The 17,500-nt window shown below is 45.8% G+C and overlaps 2 protein-coding genes across 4 annotated transcripts in view; both read right to left on the bottom strand.

Annotated features, from left to right (window-relative positions):
* Positions 1–15,099, bottom strand: part of epb41l4b (erythrocyte membrane protein band 4.1 like 4B) — a 20,692-nt gene extending 5,593 nt beyond the window's left edge. The window contains exons 1-18 of one of the 2 annotated variants that reach the window (XM_035525849.1): positions 14,419–15,099; positions 10,663–10,767; positions 10,097–10,139; positions 9,024–9,102; positions 8,647–8,691; positions 7,408–7,460; positions 7,027–7,147; positions 5,322–5,409; positions 4,938–5,026; positions 4,755–4,824; positions 4,386–4,555; positions 4,112–4,221; positions 3,743–3,773; positions 3,615–3,648; positions 3,317–3,432; positions 621–760; positions 338–471; positions 87–170 (exon numbers count right to left, since the gene is read on the bottom strand). In XM_035525849.1, the coding sequence (XP_035381742.1) occupies positions 87–170; positions 338–471; positions 621–760; positions 3,317–3,432; positions 3,615–3,648; positions 3,743–3,773; positions 4,112–4,221; positions 4,386–4,555; positions 4,755–4,824; positions 4,938–5,026; positions 5,322–5,409; positions 7,027–7,147; positions 7,408–7,460; positions 8,647–8,691; positions 9,024–9,102; positions 10,097–10,139; positions 10,663–10,767; positions 14,419–14,667 (1,761 nt within the window). In that variant the 5' untranslated portion in view covers positions 14,668–15,099. Of the gene's footprint in view, positions 1–86; positions 171–337; positions 472–620; positions 761–3,316; positions 3,433–3,614; positions 3,649–3,742; positions 3,774–4,111; positions 4,222–4,385; positions 4,556–4,754; positions 4,825–4,937; positions 5,027–5,321; positions 5,410–7,026; positions 7,148–7,407; positions 7,461–8,646; positions 8,692–9,023; positions 9,103–10,096; positions 10,140–10,662; positions 10,768–13,986; positions 14,050–14,418 lie in introns of those variants that run through there. The other variant, XM_035525850.1, reaches the window with a different exon arrangement.
* Positions 15,100–16,492: 1,393 nt separating this feature from the next.
* Positions 16,493–17,500, bottom strand: part of ptpn3 (protein tyrosine phosphatase non-receptor type 3) — a 30,798-nt gene continuing 29,790 nt past the window's right edge. For both annotated transcript variants that reach the window (XM_027001157.2, XM_027001156.2), the window contains 2 exons: positions 17,350–17,485; positions 16,493–17,164 (listed from right to left, as the gene is read on the bottom strand). In XM_027001157.2, the coding sequence (XP_026856958.2) occupies positions 17,084–17,164; positions 17,350–17,485 (217 nt within the window). In that variant the 3' untranslated portion in view covers positions 16,493–17,083. The remainder of the gene's footprint in view (positions 17,165–17,349; positions 17,486–17,500) is intronic.

Below are 17,500 nucleotides of genomic sequence, written 5' to 3'. Positions count from 1 at the left end.
GAATCGGAGAGCCAGCCGAACAGAATGCAGCACCCGTCCAAGCAAAGTTACACCCATGAGCAGGTAGGTACGGTGGCGTGACTTACTCGGCGAACGTTACTGTGGAGTTGATCTTGTAAGCCTGTAGGAGAGGAGGGGAGACTCTTCTCTGATAAAGGCTTCTCTTCTGCCTGTGTGGAACAAAAGACGGAACCAGGGAGACTCTGGTTTAGGAGCCCACATGTCTAAAGGTCTGAAAGAAGCTGGCATAGTCTTCAAGCTCTGTGTCTTTGGGAGAGAGGAATCACTATCATCGCATGTCTCTCCAAAAACAAGCACAACCTGTCCATTTACTGACTGTGTCAATATTGATGTGCAGGGCTGGCCAAGGGTTGGAATCTGGTTCCATCGGATTCAAATTACGCAGCTGATTTGGACTCCTCAGAGCTCGATCGGGCTCTTCAGTGTGGCCCACAGGAATGACCCACGGCTCTGAAAACACACACACACACACACACACACACACACACACACACACACACACACACACACACACACACACACACACACAGCTATATACATTGCACAATCTTATTTAAGCTTCAGGTGCTTCATTGTGATTGCCTTGTTGTCTGACTCACTGGGTTTGGCTAAAGTGAGGCATGGGGTTTCCTGCTTGTCGTATCCATGGTGATAATAGCAGCGATGGGCCCTTCCGGAATGCGGCAGCTCATTCTCCTCCACACTAAACCTTCGGCTGTCTGCACTGCTCAGCGGGAAACTACAAAATTACATCATACACTGCAGAAAAACTACAAAGAACCTCACAATGACCATAGACAATTCCAGAACTACCTTGGACACAGGTCTGGAGTCACGACTAGTCAGTCAGGGACAGCAAGATATTTTTAATCCATGCGTTACAGCATATGCAATTTACAGTTTCATTCTAAAAAAATAATAATAACCATCAGCTTTTTGCAAAGGTTGCATTTTGGGATGGATTGGCTAACACACATGGTGCACACCATGAAACCATGCATATGAAGATCACATTGTAAACGCCTCCACAAAGAAACCCATTTATCAGTCAAACAGCAATTTGTCCTGGGGCTGGTTAATCAGTACCTTGAAAAGTATTCAACCACTTAAAGCCTCGTAAGATTTGCCTGGATTACAAAGTGCTCTAACTGCTCTAGTCTGTTTATTGCAAACCAATCTACCCTTTAAGGAAATTTCCAAAGTCAAAATGATCACCGTAACACGTTTACTTTTTTGTCGTTCAACCATTACTGTGTTATCCTTGGGATCACCATCCTTCTGAAAGGATCAAATTCGTTCCAGGCTTTAGAATTTAGGAGACTGGATGTGGATCTCTCGCGCCATCCCCCGTCCTTCAGTTTTAACAAGATGCTCAGTCCCCAGTGAGGAAACGTGTCACCAGCACACGCTGCTGCCATCCCTGCACTTCACCACTGAGACAGTATTTGTTGAGGAGGGGGCAGTGTCAGATATGTGCCACACATAGCAGTTGGAATCTTAGCCAAAAACTTCCATTTTTGTCTGGCTCAGTTTTGAGGGATGGCTTCGTCTAGGCAGCGTCTGGGTGGTACCGTGCAGCCTGCTGTTCCTCACAATTAATCCAGAAGCGCTCACTGAGATATGCAAAACACAGATCTCGTGCATATCTAGAACTTAATCTCTAATTTCCATAGAACACTCTTTGGTCTTTACTTTCACAGCTTTATTTCTGATGCACAGTCTAGCCAATGGTACCCAAATGAAAGGTTTTCCATCCAGAAAAAGTGAGCTATAATAATTCAAAAGTACAACGGTGTTCTCATTGGGATAAACCTGGAACAGCCTCAACACAGGCGATGAAGACTTATGCAAAAGCATTTTTAAGTTAGTAATTTGTGTCACAGAACGTTTAGTTACATAAAAGCATTATCATTTTAAATGAACCAATTTTTGGGTCAGACTTTCAAAATAAAATACAAAACAGCACAAAATATCAAAGTATCCCCTGTAATCCATAGAAATGTGATTTAAGGAAACTGAATTCTTTTGCAAGTCATTGTGTCTGCAGAGCACTAAATTTGAAAAATGTGAAAAATTTCAGAATTGCAAAAATAATTACTAAAATCAAAATAAAATGCAAAAGTTTACCAGAAAAACGAAACAGCGGTATTCAGTTTCATAATGCAACCAGCACTTTGCTTATTGTAAACTGTGCATTTATTTGTTAAGGCAGTTTCCATTGCAAAATAATCCTTTGACAGCCACAAACACCTCGGAATAGATTTACTGTCAATCCAAAGGCACAGACAGAGTCAGAAGCAGCATAAACAGATCACTATTGCAAACGTCTCTTAAGCCCTTGTCAGTGACACAGATTTGAATAATGAAGTATTTGTAAACAATAAGGCATCACTCCCATATGATGAAGTCCTCTCCTGATGCCAAAGCAAAGGAAACTTTGGTGTGTGTTCATACACACAAACATTTGGGTTCAGCCTATAAACCTCAACACAATGCAGTATGCTAACACAATAAAAATATGAAAAATAAGCACAGCTTTGCAAATCCACTGAAGCTACAAATACACTGTGTGTTTTACCTAAGTCTTAATTGTTTTCAGTGACAGTTCCTATTTATCACTGGGAACAAACTAAGCTGATCATCAAAACACTATAGACTAAAGTCAAGAACAAACAATCCAGGACAAACACACAAGGGGGTGCATCATGTCCACAGCCCCGTGAATCAGCTTTGGTCCTATGGGAGCCCAAATGTGCAGGGGGGGGTCGCTGGAAGTCCAGTCACATGATCACGTGCGATGGATGCATGGATGGGTGGATGGATGGATGGATGGATGCATACAGGACCAGCTGGATTCCAGTGGGTAGGATGTGGTTGCATAGCGACAAATGGACATGCGTCGATGTGATTGGGTGGGGACTTATGGTTGGCTCAGTGCGCTCCTCCTCTTTGGGGGGGCGGGACTACATCCTCAGATGCACTCAAAGTGCAGTCATTACTTTGTCTCTGTACGTCACAGACACATTCCTGACGACCTGCTCAGACACCAGCCCGGTGTTTGGTACCACAGGGCTCACAGGGGATCTGTCTGCTTGGGATGGTCTACGAAAGCATGCAACGCATGCACGCACGCACACGCACACACACGCACGCACGCACACACGCACACACACACACACGCGCAGACAGACACAAACAAACCCTAACAACTAAGCATGCGTCCAAATGACTCAAACACATTAGACATCAGTAAAATATGAATGATGGAGGTAAGTTTATCAAAGGGTGTGTTCACCTGTGAGGTGGAGGGGTGTGTCCCCGCTCAGTGGGCTGTATGTAAAGGGGTGGGGTCAGACTCGCTGGGTGGGTCCTCGTCCAGGGCTCCTGACCAAGAGGAATGTTGTGTTGATACTTAAAAAAACAAAAGAAAACAAAGAAACAAGCATTCAGCAACTTGAAATGAAAAACTCGTACGACACAAGATATCTGTTAAAATATTAATCTTTCACTAAACATCAAGAGCCACTATCCTACCACCCTGTCCCACCAACACCTGTCCATTTGTTCAGGGTGAGACAGGAAGTGAAGCATACCAGTTTCAGGCTGTGTTCAGGGCTTGACTGGCCACTGCGAACAGACAGGACACACTCAGCTCAGCAGAGGAAGTCATGTTAAATCCAGATCCACTACTACTCACCTAAGTAAAAGTCTATCCACTTACCTCTGATGTGGGTGCTTCGCTGGAGTAATGGCTGCAAGAAGCAAAACCAAAAAAGTAAGCCATTTTATGTTCAAACGCCCTGCAGTCCTGTGGTTGTGACTCTTCAGATTAAATCACCAGATATCAGGCTATCAGATGCAAATGGCCAGATGATTTAAGTGTAACACAAGACTTTGGTGGCAGGATTGTAGTATTCACTTATGAATTTTGAGTCATGCTTATATATACTGAATCAAACTGTAAGCTTCTGCGTTTTAGCTGACATCTCGCCTAGGACTGCGTTTCAGTCATTGATGTGGTTTTGAGACTTCATCTCGATGCCTGTGGTACTGGTGTGTGGGGGTGTAGTGTCTGAGGTTCTCCGCTCACCCTTGCCTAGTGACTGGGTTCTGGATGGGTATCTTTTGCTGGGTCGCCTCTCGAATGTGCTGGCCCTCCTCAGCCTGCCCGAATGAGCGGTCTGGTACTCGGTCCGCCCACTAAAAAAAACAAAAAACCAAGACAAACCCAGCACCAATCAGGTCTCGGGCTGGATGACGGACTCCACCACGCACCAATCCGCTCTTGGGCCAGACTGCAGCAGCCATGTCAGAACAGGTGGCCTGGACCAGACGCGTTAAGTTTGGTCTGCAGATGCGTGTACCTGAAACGGAAGTGTGAGCCCAAGCGTGTGAAGTCACTGCGGCTGCTCTTAGTCTGGGCGGGCTGTCGCAGACGGAAAAAGGCATGACTCTCCACGGCGCACTTCCACAGTTCCTTACACATGTGAGAACTGGAGAGCTGAAACACAAACGTGTGTTCCTGCTCACGACCCTGCACGTGCGTACAGAAGCGTTCGTGCACACACACACGCGCACGCACACAAGAAAACAAGAATGCACATATGCACGTTTAGCACCTTAAATGATCTGAAAGGACTGTGTGTGTGTGTGTGTGTGTGTGTGTGTGTGTGTGTGTGTGTGTGTGTGTGTGCGCGCGCGCGCGCGCGCGCGCGTGTGCAGGTCACATTTACCTGCTCATCATCTTCCACTACCATTAATGTCAGCCTGTTCCTCTTAAAATCCAGACGTGTGATTTTAGGCCTTAAAACAAAGGAACATTACTGAAGCATTAGAACCAAAAACAGAACAGGTTGATTAAAGGTCTAGAGGTCTTTTATCCCAATAAGTACATGATTCCAATATGTGTCGCTCACCAGAAGAAGAGACCAATTTTATTGGATTTTTCAAACACCAGAATTCCAGTTGGAGTAAGCCCCAGGGCGTACTCCCCTCCGTCACGGCCCTGCCAACACACACAAAGCATGTAGACATGTGCGTGCAAACACACACTCATGCACAGGTACACGCACACAGTTTCTCAAAGTGCTGTTAACACTGCTGGTCTGCTCTATTAGTGGACTGTCTGATGTCAGCAGGCACATGTGCAAAGTGTGCAGTGTGTGTAGTGTCAGTGGTTGTGTGGTGTTACAGTGTGGTCTTAGCTCAGCATACAGTTTACGTTGTACAGTGTTAGTGGGTGTGTGGTGCCAGTGCGTGCAGTGTCGGTGGGGGTGTACCGTTAGTGGGCGTGTTCTCACCTTCACAAAATGCATGTCAACTCCGTACATCTCCAGCCATTTGCACTTATTCAAAAAATTCAGCTCCGCCTGTGATGGGCTCATTCCTCTGATGAAGACAAGAACAGCGAGAGAATGAAGCACAGACTGACCGACCGACTGACCGACCGACACACAGCCTGGCAGACAGACCAAGCAACTGACAGGCAAACAGACCCAAGTGCATTCATGCACACACCAACCTATGCACACACACGTGCATACAAACACAGACACATACAGATTCCATCTAAAAGCAATATATTGCCAGAGATGAACTTGCATGTCAAGCAACCACTTTAAACAAGCCCTTATATTTAGATAAAAGAAGAAATCTGGTATTTAAGAACTCCGAGCTGTTGTTCTTCCTTGGTTTTCCATCAGAGCATCTAGGTCCTCTGAAGAGCAGCTCTACATTAACAATCTAATCACGCAACTGGTGGATTAAACCGTAGACAGACTCTAAAGAAGTTGAATAAGTTGAAAAGGTGAGAATTGCATCTCATCCCCCACCGCCCCCCCCCCTAAACATTGTGGGTTATGTTAAAATTATGCTGTGGGAATTTATATTAAAACATTAAAAATAACTAACCTCCATTTTCAATTTTTGGGTTATTTGTGTACATTTATTTTTCTTAAGAAGTCTATAAAACATGTAAGTACTATGTCAGTTGTATTTTGTTAACTGGAAAAAGCGGTTGCTAAGACCTTTATTTTGTAGTCGTGACGGCTGCATGTGATCCCTGGTCTGGGGACTGGGGAACACTTGTGAATCATATTGATCTAACAGATATTGGTCTTACAGCTACATGCTGATTACTGAGCAGCTGCTTCACCTGTCATGACTGACGTGCAAGTGTGCTGCCATCTGCAGGGGCAGGTCTGGCTGCGGCCATGGAAAAGCATTGCAACACAAACCTCACCGTTAAACGGTAGAGTGACCATCATACTGAGCACTCTCTCCCATTTAATGCGACGTTGCTTTTGGGAAACGGGGCACCGGACGGCCCAAACATGACGTCGTTGACCAAATTTGTGTGTGAGTGTTCTAATGTAGAACTTTAGGATATACTTTTAAATATAACCACATAACTTTAAAAACAATAGAATTCTCTTTAGCATTCACTGACGCATGCACAAATGGACGCACACATGCGCACAAACGTGCACACGCTTCATCTGCTATTCCTCGTGGACCAGCTTTTCTTGGTGGACAGCCGGGCCTCATCTTGTACAGATGACAGATTTGTACTTCAGTTTACCAGTCAGACTTTTAAGCAAAACTACAAATAAACTATGGGATAATCCTTCTGTGTAAGTGCATATATGTGTGTCTGTGTACATGTATGTATATGTGTGTGTATGCGCACGTGTGTGTGTGTCAGTAGGATTATCACTGGTCAGTAAAGGGGCGTGTGTGTGTCTGTCAGCAGGATTATCACTGGTCAGTAAGGGTGTGTGTGTGTGTGTGTGTGTGTGTCTGTCAGAAGGATTATCACTAGTCAGTAAGGGTGTGCTAATCTGATGCAGTGAGAATGACTCTGCGAAACTTTAAGCAGTGCCAGGGATTCCCGCGCACACAGAGCCCCAGACAAACAAATAAACCAGCAGCTCTAACAGTAATGTAGTGGAAACATGGAAGAAATCTAATGGGAATGGAATGGGAATGTGCCACTTTTGAGCTCACCTGCACTCTGCCCACTTGCGATAAATGTCTGCTTCCATGATCTCTGTCTGCTTGGGTGAGAAACGGAACTCTGACACGAGCAATGGAAAATGTTCCAGTGGGTCACAGTCTCCCAGCTCACCTGTGCATGTGCACACACACACACGAACACACACATGCGCATGCACCCATACAAATGCACACATGCATGCCCATGCACACACACACACACACACACACACACACACACACACAAAGAAAGTAATTATAACAGAACACACCATGTTGTAAAAACACAAACAGAAAACACACAGATAATACACACACCCACACCCACACCACACACATACACATGCACACACACACACACAGAGATGCATACCCACACATATAAGAACTCACTCTGTAGGCAATAAGCCCCAAGCTCCACAGAAACATCATATGGACACTTTAACCTGCTCAGGGAAAAGGATGGTTTTATTCATGCATTACAACAGCTTAGAAATGTGTTATTAAACTAGCCCTCATACTATGAGTATTGGATGTTCATTTTCAGCGTTTTAAAATGGCGATTATACTTTCTTTGAGTGTGTGAGAAAGATCCAGTGTTTTCATTTGTGTGTGTGTGTGTGTGTGTGCGCACGTGCGCGTGTGTGCGCGCGCATGTGTAGTAGGGAGAGAGGCACAAAAAGAAAAAGTGTAAGAATGTAACCCCTGTGTGGGAAAGTGTGTCAATGCTCTTAAATTAGAAGTCAGTGTTGATTCTTATCAGGGTTTTTTTTATTAAGAGAAAGAGCAGCACCCAGGGGACAGGACCCACATACCACACACCACCCCGAACCAGCGACCCACCGGAGCCACACACCACCCCGAACCAGCGACCCACCGGAGCCACACACCACCCCGAACCAGCGACCCACCGGAGCCACACACCACCCCGAACCAGCGACCCACTGGACCCACACACCACCCCGAACCAGCGACCCACTGGACCCACACACCACCCCGAACCAGCGACCCACTGGACCCACACAGCACACCGAAGCAGCAAACCACCAGCTCCACATACCACACCGAACCACAGACCCACCACGCCCACAAACCACACAGAAACAGCGACCAGAAACAGGCTTCTGGGAACAATGGGTGTGTGTGTACTTGCTATCTTGAAGATTTACTTTATTGTCAGGGGACCCTGTTTGGTGTTACATTAGAACCATTTCCTAGGGGTCTGTACACAACCATCCTGGACCAGCTCTCACTGGACTACCCAGTTCCCCAAGCACAGGGGACAAATTTAATTCCCCATTACACTTTCAACACAAATTAAGAAAATCTAACCTTATGTGCATGTTTACAGTGAGTGTTCGTGGGGCATGTCTGTGGTGTGCGAGTTTACGGTGCGTGTTTGCGGCGTTGTGCGTTTACGGGGCGTGTTTGCGGCGTTGCGCATTTACGGGGCGTGTTTGCGGCGTTGCGCATTTACGGGGCGTGTTTGCGGCGTTGCGCATTTACGGGGCGTGTTTGCGGCGTTGCGCGTTTATGGGGCGTGTTTGCAGTGAAGGCCTGTTGTGTGGGTTTGCAGTGTGTGTCTGTCTTGTATGATTACGAGGTGTGTGTTCACTGTGCATCGTTTCTTACTTGCCGGACAGAATGTCTTGCCTGAGCTGCAACACAAAGAGATACCTAAGCAGAAAACAGTCAAAAGATGACAAATGTCAAACCACAAACTTCACAAACTCACAGCGCTGTCCCAACAAGCCATGTCATTTCAAACTCTGGTGGATGGTAGCTACAGGCTGTCTCATACTCTTGTCTCATTCCAGGTTATATCTTATAAGAAAGCAAAAGTCACTATGCTGCAGGAAAAGAAAAAAAAAAAAGAGTCAACGATTCAAAACTGAACCTGAGCCTGCAGAACAGTCACTTTCCCACAAAGCCAAATCTTGAAAATGACCTGAGACGTTTTTGGTTACACACGAAGCATTAAAGGAAATCAAACCAGTCCTGCTCTTTACCTGGTGAACTCTTCATGAAGGTTACTGGGCTCAGAGGAATAGAATTTCACCCTGAAAAACAATCTGTATGGAGGGCCATCTGAGAGAGAGAGAGAGAGAGAGAGAGAGAGAGAGAGAGAGAGAGAGAGAGGTTGAAAGGAAAGCAACAGTGTGTGAAAAGGGGGTTTAATTAACAAACGCCTCACTTCTCTCCTGGACCATTACATCTCATGTGCAATAGGAGATTTTCATAAAACAACTAAAGCATCAGACAGACATGTGTATGTGGACACTGAAGGCAAGAAAAGGGAAAAAAATTAACAGCCAAGGTCATATTAAGTTGTCATAGAGACAGGCACGGGTCTGCTGACACTTCCAGTACGAGGCAGGAGCACTCAGAGCTGGGTAGAGCAGAGCAGTGGAAGGAAACATGCACACTGCTATCACAGAGACTGAACCTGAAGGGTCGGAATATATTCACCATCTACGCAGTGATTGTTACCGAGAAGATGTGAGTAACGGCCAGGTTCTTCGATTTAAGATCAACAGATGTGCAAACTGACAAGTCCCAACATACCCTATATTACTAATAAATAATGCAGAATTAAAATCAACCAACTACAAAAAAAACTGTGATCAAAATACAGCCATTAATGAGCACTGGCAAGTTTCTCCTTACAATCAGACCAAAACTGTGGTTTCACGGAGAATCGTCTAAAACGCCAGTTTTGCGCTTGCTGTGTCAGTAAGGTCCTTGTTATGCAATATTCCTCCAATCAATAGCAACACTTAAAACATGGTGTGGTATGTCATCCTGGGCAGGGACCAACACACAGCACTGAAAAGACAGCCAGGTGATTCCACATGTCAAGGTTTTTATGTTTGATGTTGGTGTTTACGGTGGTTGCCAGCTGTGCATGCGTAATTCAAAGGTCTGTTGGGACCAGCATCTGCCACACCCAGTGAGTAAATAATCTTAGGCATTCATAAGACTTGTCACCATAGCAACTGTAGATAACAAGCACAAGGTCAGCAGGCAAGACCCAACCACACAACTCTAAAATACCTGTGCAATGTGTGTATGTAGTACTTACATGTAATCTGCTTCTTTATGAGTTTGGTTGCATCTAGCCAGTGCTAAAGGGAGGATTTAGATTGAGAGAGTGAGAGAAAGAAAGCGAGAGAGAGGAGAGAGACAGAGCGCGGAAGAGAGAGAGAGAGATAACAAAGGAGAGCGAGAGATGTATTAGTATGAGTAGTAAGGAAATTAAATTGCTGCTGTTCTGATTGATGTCAATTGGCTTTCACAAACACTTTTAACCTTAAGTGCACTTCCATTCTCTCTGTTTCATACCCAACGCTAACATCCACACACACACAGCTCACCCATCCACCCATCCACACACACACACACACAGCTCACCCATCCACACACACACACACAGCTCACCCATCCACACACACACACAGCTCACCCATCCACACACACCCACCCCACCCACACACACACAGCTCACCCATCCACACCCACACACAACTCACCCATCCACATCCATCCAACCCATCCATGCACACCCCCCCAACATCCCCCCCCCATCCACACACACTCACACACAGCTCACCCATCCACACACTCACACATTTACAGAATGACACTCACTGCGACCTGCTCTGGATCCATGAACTGCAGCCCAAAATAATCAGCTTCAACCAGATCCAAATGGTACATGATCTGATCAAACAGGTCCTGCCCCTTTGCATGTTTCTGCACCAAACACACAAAGAAGTGCAGATAAAAACACTCCGATAAAAACACTTGGCCAGGCTTGTTCTCTGTACAGTCTGGCCCAGGGCGCACGCAACAGCCACAGACATTTACATGGGCAACATGACATCAGCGGACCGATACTCCTCCCGAGGGCCTAACAAATCATGCAAAAAATAGTTATTATTACAAAGTGTATCGGGGGGGCAGAAAGATCACATAATTTGATGGCACCCACTCTGTCGCTTGACAAGCATGATGGGAAATGACAGGGTGAAGCTGCAGAATCTGAGCTAATGGCAGATGTGTGAGAGATCTGGAGGTGGCGGTCTTATCTACATCCAGCACGTAGAATCAAACACAGCCTCATGCAGGCCTTGCTCCCCAACAACACACGCAGCACACGCAGCCCAGCTTTACGTCAACTCTGACTCATCATTTGGGGCCGTCAAAGCTGCAATCAGAGCTGGGGGAGACACCGTTCCATAAACAGTTGTTAGAAAGAGTTTGTTAGAAAGAGCCTTTTATGTTATTACTGAACCGCAACAGTGATCTAATAAGACCATGTCCTGGATCCCAATGGGGGGGGGGGGGGGGAGAATCCTAAAAACTTTCACAATTTCTTGCACTGTGCTACAGTATGACGACATCGTCCTGTATATGCCTGTCCTCATGACACTGGTCAAACAGGAAATGTGTCCTGCTATTCTGATCCAATCTGTTATCCAATTTGAAGACACTTACATAGACACATGTCCATGGCATACAGCCATGGAAGCTGATACGCTAGGATCTGACACGTAAATAAAGTCTGACAGTCTGAATATTGATCCGTGTTCTTTATCATGCCTGATAGGCTGAAGATGTACCTGTCAGGCAGCACTATGTGCTGTAATGGTGATGACAAGCATGAGCAGCAGGTACGGGAACCGCCGCCTGCCTGTCACTTATGATTATTCAGAGAGGATGCTGATGAAATAAAAAGAAACACTAATGTAAAATATAAAAAGAACACGTAAAACCTCATTATGTTAACATTAACTATTAACACTTCACCATTTCTGAAAACATCTTCATTTCCAGACAAGCAATACTAAAAGTGTAGAAGAAAGGACTGTGTGCGCATATAAATGGCACCCAAAAACTATCTGCAAGACGTTCGCTAGATGTAGGCTGAAGTAAAAATAACTCGAGCGACCCTGTCAGGAGGCTGGATTTGGGACACGCCCTGGGGGAGTGGCTATTATTCACTACCTTGTGCCTTGGCTGGTGCCTCGTTTGACCTTCAACCCCTTGATATACAAACACGTGTTTTTGGACAGGCGTACGAACACACACGGACGTCGCTTTCATATCTCAACGCCATTTCGAGCAGCAAGTCTCGTTGCAGTGCGAATGGCTGCGTGGTTTGTTTTTTTTTTTTTGTTTTTTTTTTTACTTTGACTTTCTGAAGGCCGCGAGGTTCATTAGAAAAACTTCTCCCTCTCTCTCTCTCTGAGTTTATCCGAGCTTGACTGAGTTATTAAGACAGTTTCATTCTGGAAATCATGAGCGTTTAACTGACGTGGTTGGTTATTTTTCTCTCCTTGATCTCAAATATTCGTTGATAAATCGCGAACAGCCCAACCGTTCGACCAACCGTAGCGCAAAAGGACTGAATGGAAAACGCGTACTGGCGATCTGACCAATACACGCAACACGCACTTAGAAAAACTTTACACCTAGATGTTGTCTTTAAATATAAATAGCGTTATGTTTTTAGTAGACTACTACATCCGGCTGGTTTATACAGTAAGCATATATTTGAGAGGAAGGGAATACTATGATCAGGATAGAATACTGTGATCTGGCACATGGAATGGGCTCTTAACCAACACTGAAATAAGATCTGCAAACCGCTGCACACGTAGTTGAAATAACACAAAAGAACTGCAAAGCCATGCTTGTGTGCTTGTATTATAATACGAACTGCAAAGCCATGCTTGTGTGCTTGTATTATAATACATTTTAAAGCTATAAAATATTTTTTATTTCTAGTAGGCTATTTGAAGTTATACATATCTCGATGCAAATCAATTACTTCAGCATCATAAATAAAAGTGAAAATACCGGTCGACAAATTGTTATAAAGCCAACCGAGTAATCAGAGAGCCGAGACTGGGGTCATTTGGAGTAATGCGGGGGAGACACACATAATTTATGTCAGCGCGCGATGCTAAAAAATGGTCCTTAAACTTTTATAGTCGCTATATTCGCTGAGTCATAACTCGTGTGTGATCCAAATTGGCTATATACAGTAATATTAACGTGTTCGCGTCCGTCCCTGTGCGCGACACTCTGCTTCTAGAGCACTTCAATAAAGTGAATGGTGCAGCTGCAGTTGTATACTGACGCCCCGCAATCGCTCCGTGTACTCCTGTGGGACCCGCAGCGCACCGTACGTCTCACCACTGCTGCACCTGCTGATTTAGAGCAGGTGCGCGTGGAGCAGGTTCCCCCCCCCCCGGGTGCGCGTGGGACGTGGGAAGCGCGGGCCCGCCGGCGCCAACATGCAGCGCGCGAACAGGTGCGAGCCTCTGGGCTTTGATTCCACAGGTAGGCTAAAGGCTAATGATGTGGTGTTTGTTTCGTTTATGTGTTTTTTTTTTCCCGTCAAATAAGTTGTTGCTTGATTCAGTGAATTCTGTCCAAGCCAATAATATTATTATTAACAATAATATATTGTTGTTGCTATCATTATTATTATTATTATTAGTAGTAGTAGTAATAATCTTTGCAATTTTGAGTTAATCTGAAGGAATTTAGGGAAACAAACATATGCTTAAATCAAAAGATACAATTAGTTTGTGTGTGCTTAAAAAATACTTCAAATGAAAAGTCAGTTTAATTCGGAGTTTGTGAACATGTGAATGTCAGAAAAGAGGAGCGGTGTACAGTAAAATGTTACGCAAATAAGATCTTCCGGAACTACTGCCACGGCACCCTGTTCAGTAAAACGAGGGCGAAATGGGAAAGAGTCTAAAACTACGTGGTACACAGGACGCCTGCTTGCCTGGTCACACCATACATTTGATTAAGAGACCATTTTAGGTTCCGCTCGGAAATGAGAAAGTTATTATGTAAAATCGTTCAGATTTATCTACACGTAGACCACAATGACCTCGCTACGTGCCCTGCTAGCCTACAAAACCCAACAGACCCATCTTTAATTCAACCTACCTCCTCCACCTTTAAAGGAGATTTTCCGCGAAGCCTATAGTCACTAAGGTGTTGTGTGGTAGCATAAACTCACACCGTTGGCAGGAAGTAAACACGAGGACCATCTGTCAGCCCCTCCGCTACCGGGACAGGACCCAAGCAACCGACAGACGGGAAACCCACCCGGGCACAGTCTATTTGACAGCGAAGTGAAAGTTTGCAAATCACAGTGTGGCAAACTGAGCAATCGGCGTTGGTGTGATCACTTTTAAATGCATGTCTCTTTCAGTCTTGCTATCACTCTCTAACCCGAGGCACCGATTTGTATTCATCTGTACGAATCAGTTTGTATTCGATTTTCCACGTACCCGTAGCCTTCACACACAGACGCGCGCGGGCGCGCACACACACACACACACACACACACCGAGTGAAGTATATAAAATCACTCACCGGTAACTCAACACTGACATCAGATCCATCAAGAAGCAGGACTCTGCAAGTGATGGCCGCTTTACCATTCCCCGACGCAGGGATGTGGACTACGGTGCCCCCGGTTACCACCGTGGGCGCGTGTATCACCTGCTGCTGGTGTGCCTGGAGCACTGTGTTGCCTCCTCTACCGTTTCCATCAAGCTCGTCCGACGGTCGAAAGCGCCTCCGTGTTCGAAGGCTAAATGTCCTGCGCAGAAAGCCCATCATCTTACTCTACGTAGAAGAAAGGGGGCTCCGAGCAACCTGCGAAAGCGACGCTGAGATTACACCGCGACACGGCGACACTCCCGAGAGCAAGGCACGGCCGTTTCTGAGAGCTCTCCGCTGCGACGGAGGCGGCGACAACCGGAGTCGCCTGCACAATGCAGTGAGTAAGGACACAGACCCGTAACAGGCTGTTGCCCCCACCTCAGAGTGCTGGTCTCGTGGGGCAGTTTTTTCATGTGCGGCAAAGCGGACGCACACCTGCCTCTTGCCTTGCGCAGAAGCCGCGAGTAGCTTCCCAGTTCCCCCCCCCACTCTAGCGTAAATCTTTATGTCGCTATGAAGGACCCTAGCTGAAACTCGAACTCCCGGTGAGCTTCAGCTTCGCGAGCCGACGGTGGGTGACACCCGCTTGTTTTCCTTTTCTTGACTGACCGAAACTGATGCACCTTTCAGGTAAGTAATCCAGAGAAACTGGCCAGGCAGCCTGTTCTGCGCAAGCGTGAAATCACAGAGGAACACTCAAACTTTTTTTCGCCATGGGTCAGCGTACGCAAAGCAGCGCTACCTGCTGGATAACCAGGGTTCAATATTACCTTCCACCCATGAGTGGCACCTATTCTACAGAATGCGTTTTCTTTAACGCTGAGCCCTCCGCTAAGCGCTTTTATAAAAGTACAGGCGCACAACACATTTTTGAACGAGGACCACCGATTTTAACCAGATTGTAAATTACATCCTTCACAAATGAAGTAACACCACGTTAAGCCACAATTTCATTATTTGGTGATAGTTAAGTATTGTGGCAGTATTACTGTTTCCACTGACTGTGCATTTGTGCGTATGCTGTAGAGAATGACCCAGGCATAGAAGTGATAAAGTGCTTCTCTCGTGAGCTGCCCAGGTGCGAGGACATTATTAGCCATGATTTCTGGTAGCGAAACCTTCACGGAGTCATCTGCATCCATCACAATTAAGTTACCCCCTGGAGAGGAATGTGTTTGGTTCTCATAAGCCCAGCTGTGGATCAGCATCAACATACTCAACTTACGCCCTGCGTTTAGTATGGCTGTGAGGAAAAAAAAGATTGGCAGTTTAAAAAGTATGTTAACCTCTAGGATAGGTCAGAACGTTAGTCAGCTGGTTTTCACAACACAACTTTGTTTGAGCAAAACAGAGCCAAATCAAAAGTGACTTTAGTGGATTTTGGAAAAGATGGTGAAAGTGTGGGGGAGTGTGGGGGGAGTGTGGGAGGAGCATGGGGAGAGTGTGGGAGGAGCGTGGGAATAGCAGGGGAGCAGTATGCTGCTGTGTGTTTTGAGTGAGAGAACATCTCAGACTGTTGTTGCTGGAGCAGTGTTCTGTGGCACAGACGAGACAAACGCAACTTCACATCCTGCTGGGTGGAAGGAGAGGCACAGGGCAGGGCACTGTGTGGAGGGTCAGTGTGGGGATTTGGGTGGAGAGCTGGGTGGAGGGTGGAAAAAAAAAGCGCAGGACTACATTAAATCAAATAAATTCTCCATTTCAGAACGGGCTAGTCAGAGTCCTGACCCCATTGCCATGGAAATGCTGTGGCACGACTGGCGCGGTATGAAGTAGGCCGTTCAAGCAAGACATTCCAAAAATACACAAGAAGTGAAGCAGTTTCATATAGAGGAAGAGACAAAACACCTCGTATCTCTGCACTGAGCAGTGGCCAAAGAAAGCGCTGGACAGAATCACATCCCTTTGGTTCACTTACTTTTCCCACAAAATTCATTGTTTAAACCATTTGTTCTATGAAGATATAAAATATCTGACCAAATTATGTGAAACCATCTTTTTTTATTATTAATACTTGGAAGATTATTAAAGGTTGGATGACATTTTTCAAGACTTTCCTGCAGAAAACCTTGATCATTCTGAAGAGTAAACATATGTTCTCACAACAGTACCAATGTAGCCTCACCTCTTAACTAGCAGAGATGGCAGCAGAAATGTGTGAGACAAAGTAAGCAGAACTAATAGTGAAGTCGTGTCGTCACTTCTAATGGATGTCAGTTGCATTCAGCCTCAGAAAGCAGTGTAGCATACAATATTAAAGTGAGTGAAAAGACAAGGGAACGAAGCAGCTCCAGTGATTCTGCAGACCCCGGTGACCCGGGGGGTTCAGAGGAGAAAGGTGTGCGTTTGTTTTCCCATCTGTCCGCTCTCTTTCTTCAACTTGCACACCCATTTCACTCTTTCTCCAGCATCCATCACTTTTCCCTTCTCCTACCAGGAGCAGAACTGAGAAACACTGGGGAGGGTCTCTCTCTTTCTCTCTCTCTCTCTCTCCCTCTCTCTGCCATGGTGGAGCTTCTGTCATCCCTAATGTGTCTTTTCTTTTTCTTCCTTGGCGTCTGGGTCCGTCTCCTTGCCTCCTGTCCACTTTCTGTCAGCTGCTAATGGTTTGGCTGTGCGTGACTCGCTCATGGTACACACGCAGGATGGCCTCACACACAAAGCTGAACTGGCACTGAAAAATAAATTCAAAACACACACACACACACACAAGTACGCACAGAAGGTAACAATTAAAAGTGTTTTGCAGCAGTGCACGAAATATGAATCTGTAAATCTACTAGTGCACTGAGAATGAGAATGTGTGTGTATAATTTGTGTGTGTGTAGTGTGTGGATGTGTGTGTGTTTATATGTATACCGAGGTCTGGACCATCATGGCTCTTTGCTCTCTCAGTGAAGTGACGATCTCTAGAGGATACACTGGCTGGTCTGCCTCCATCAGGAGCAGGGCTGTCTCCATGGTGATTAGCACACCTGTCCGCCCAATCCCAGCGCTGCAGGAAATGTCG

The sequence above is a fragment of the Electrophorus electricus genome, chromosome 5 (genome assembly GCF_013358815.1).
Source record: "Electrophorus electricus isolate fEleEle1 chromosome 5, fEleEle1.pri, whole genome shotgun sequence".
In the NCBI taxonomy this organism is placed as follows: Eukaryota; Metazoa; Chordata; class Actinopteri; order Gymnotiformes; family Gymnotidae; genus Electrophorus; species Electrophorus electricus.
This window is presented reverse-complemented; position numbering and strand designations above follow the sequence as displayed.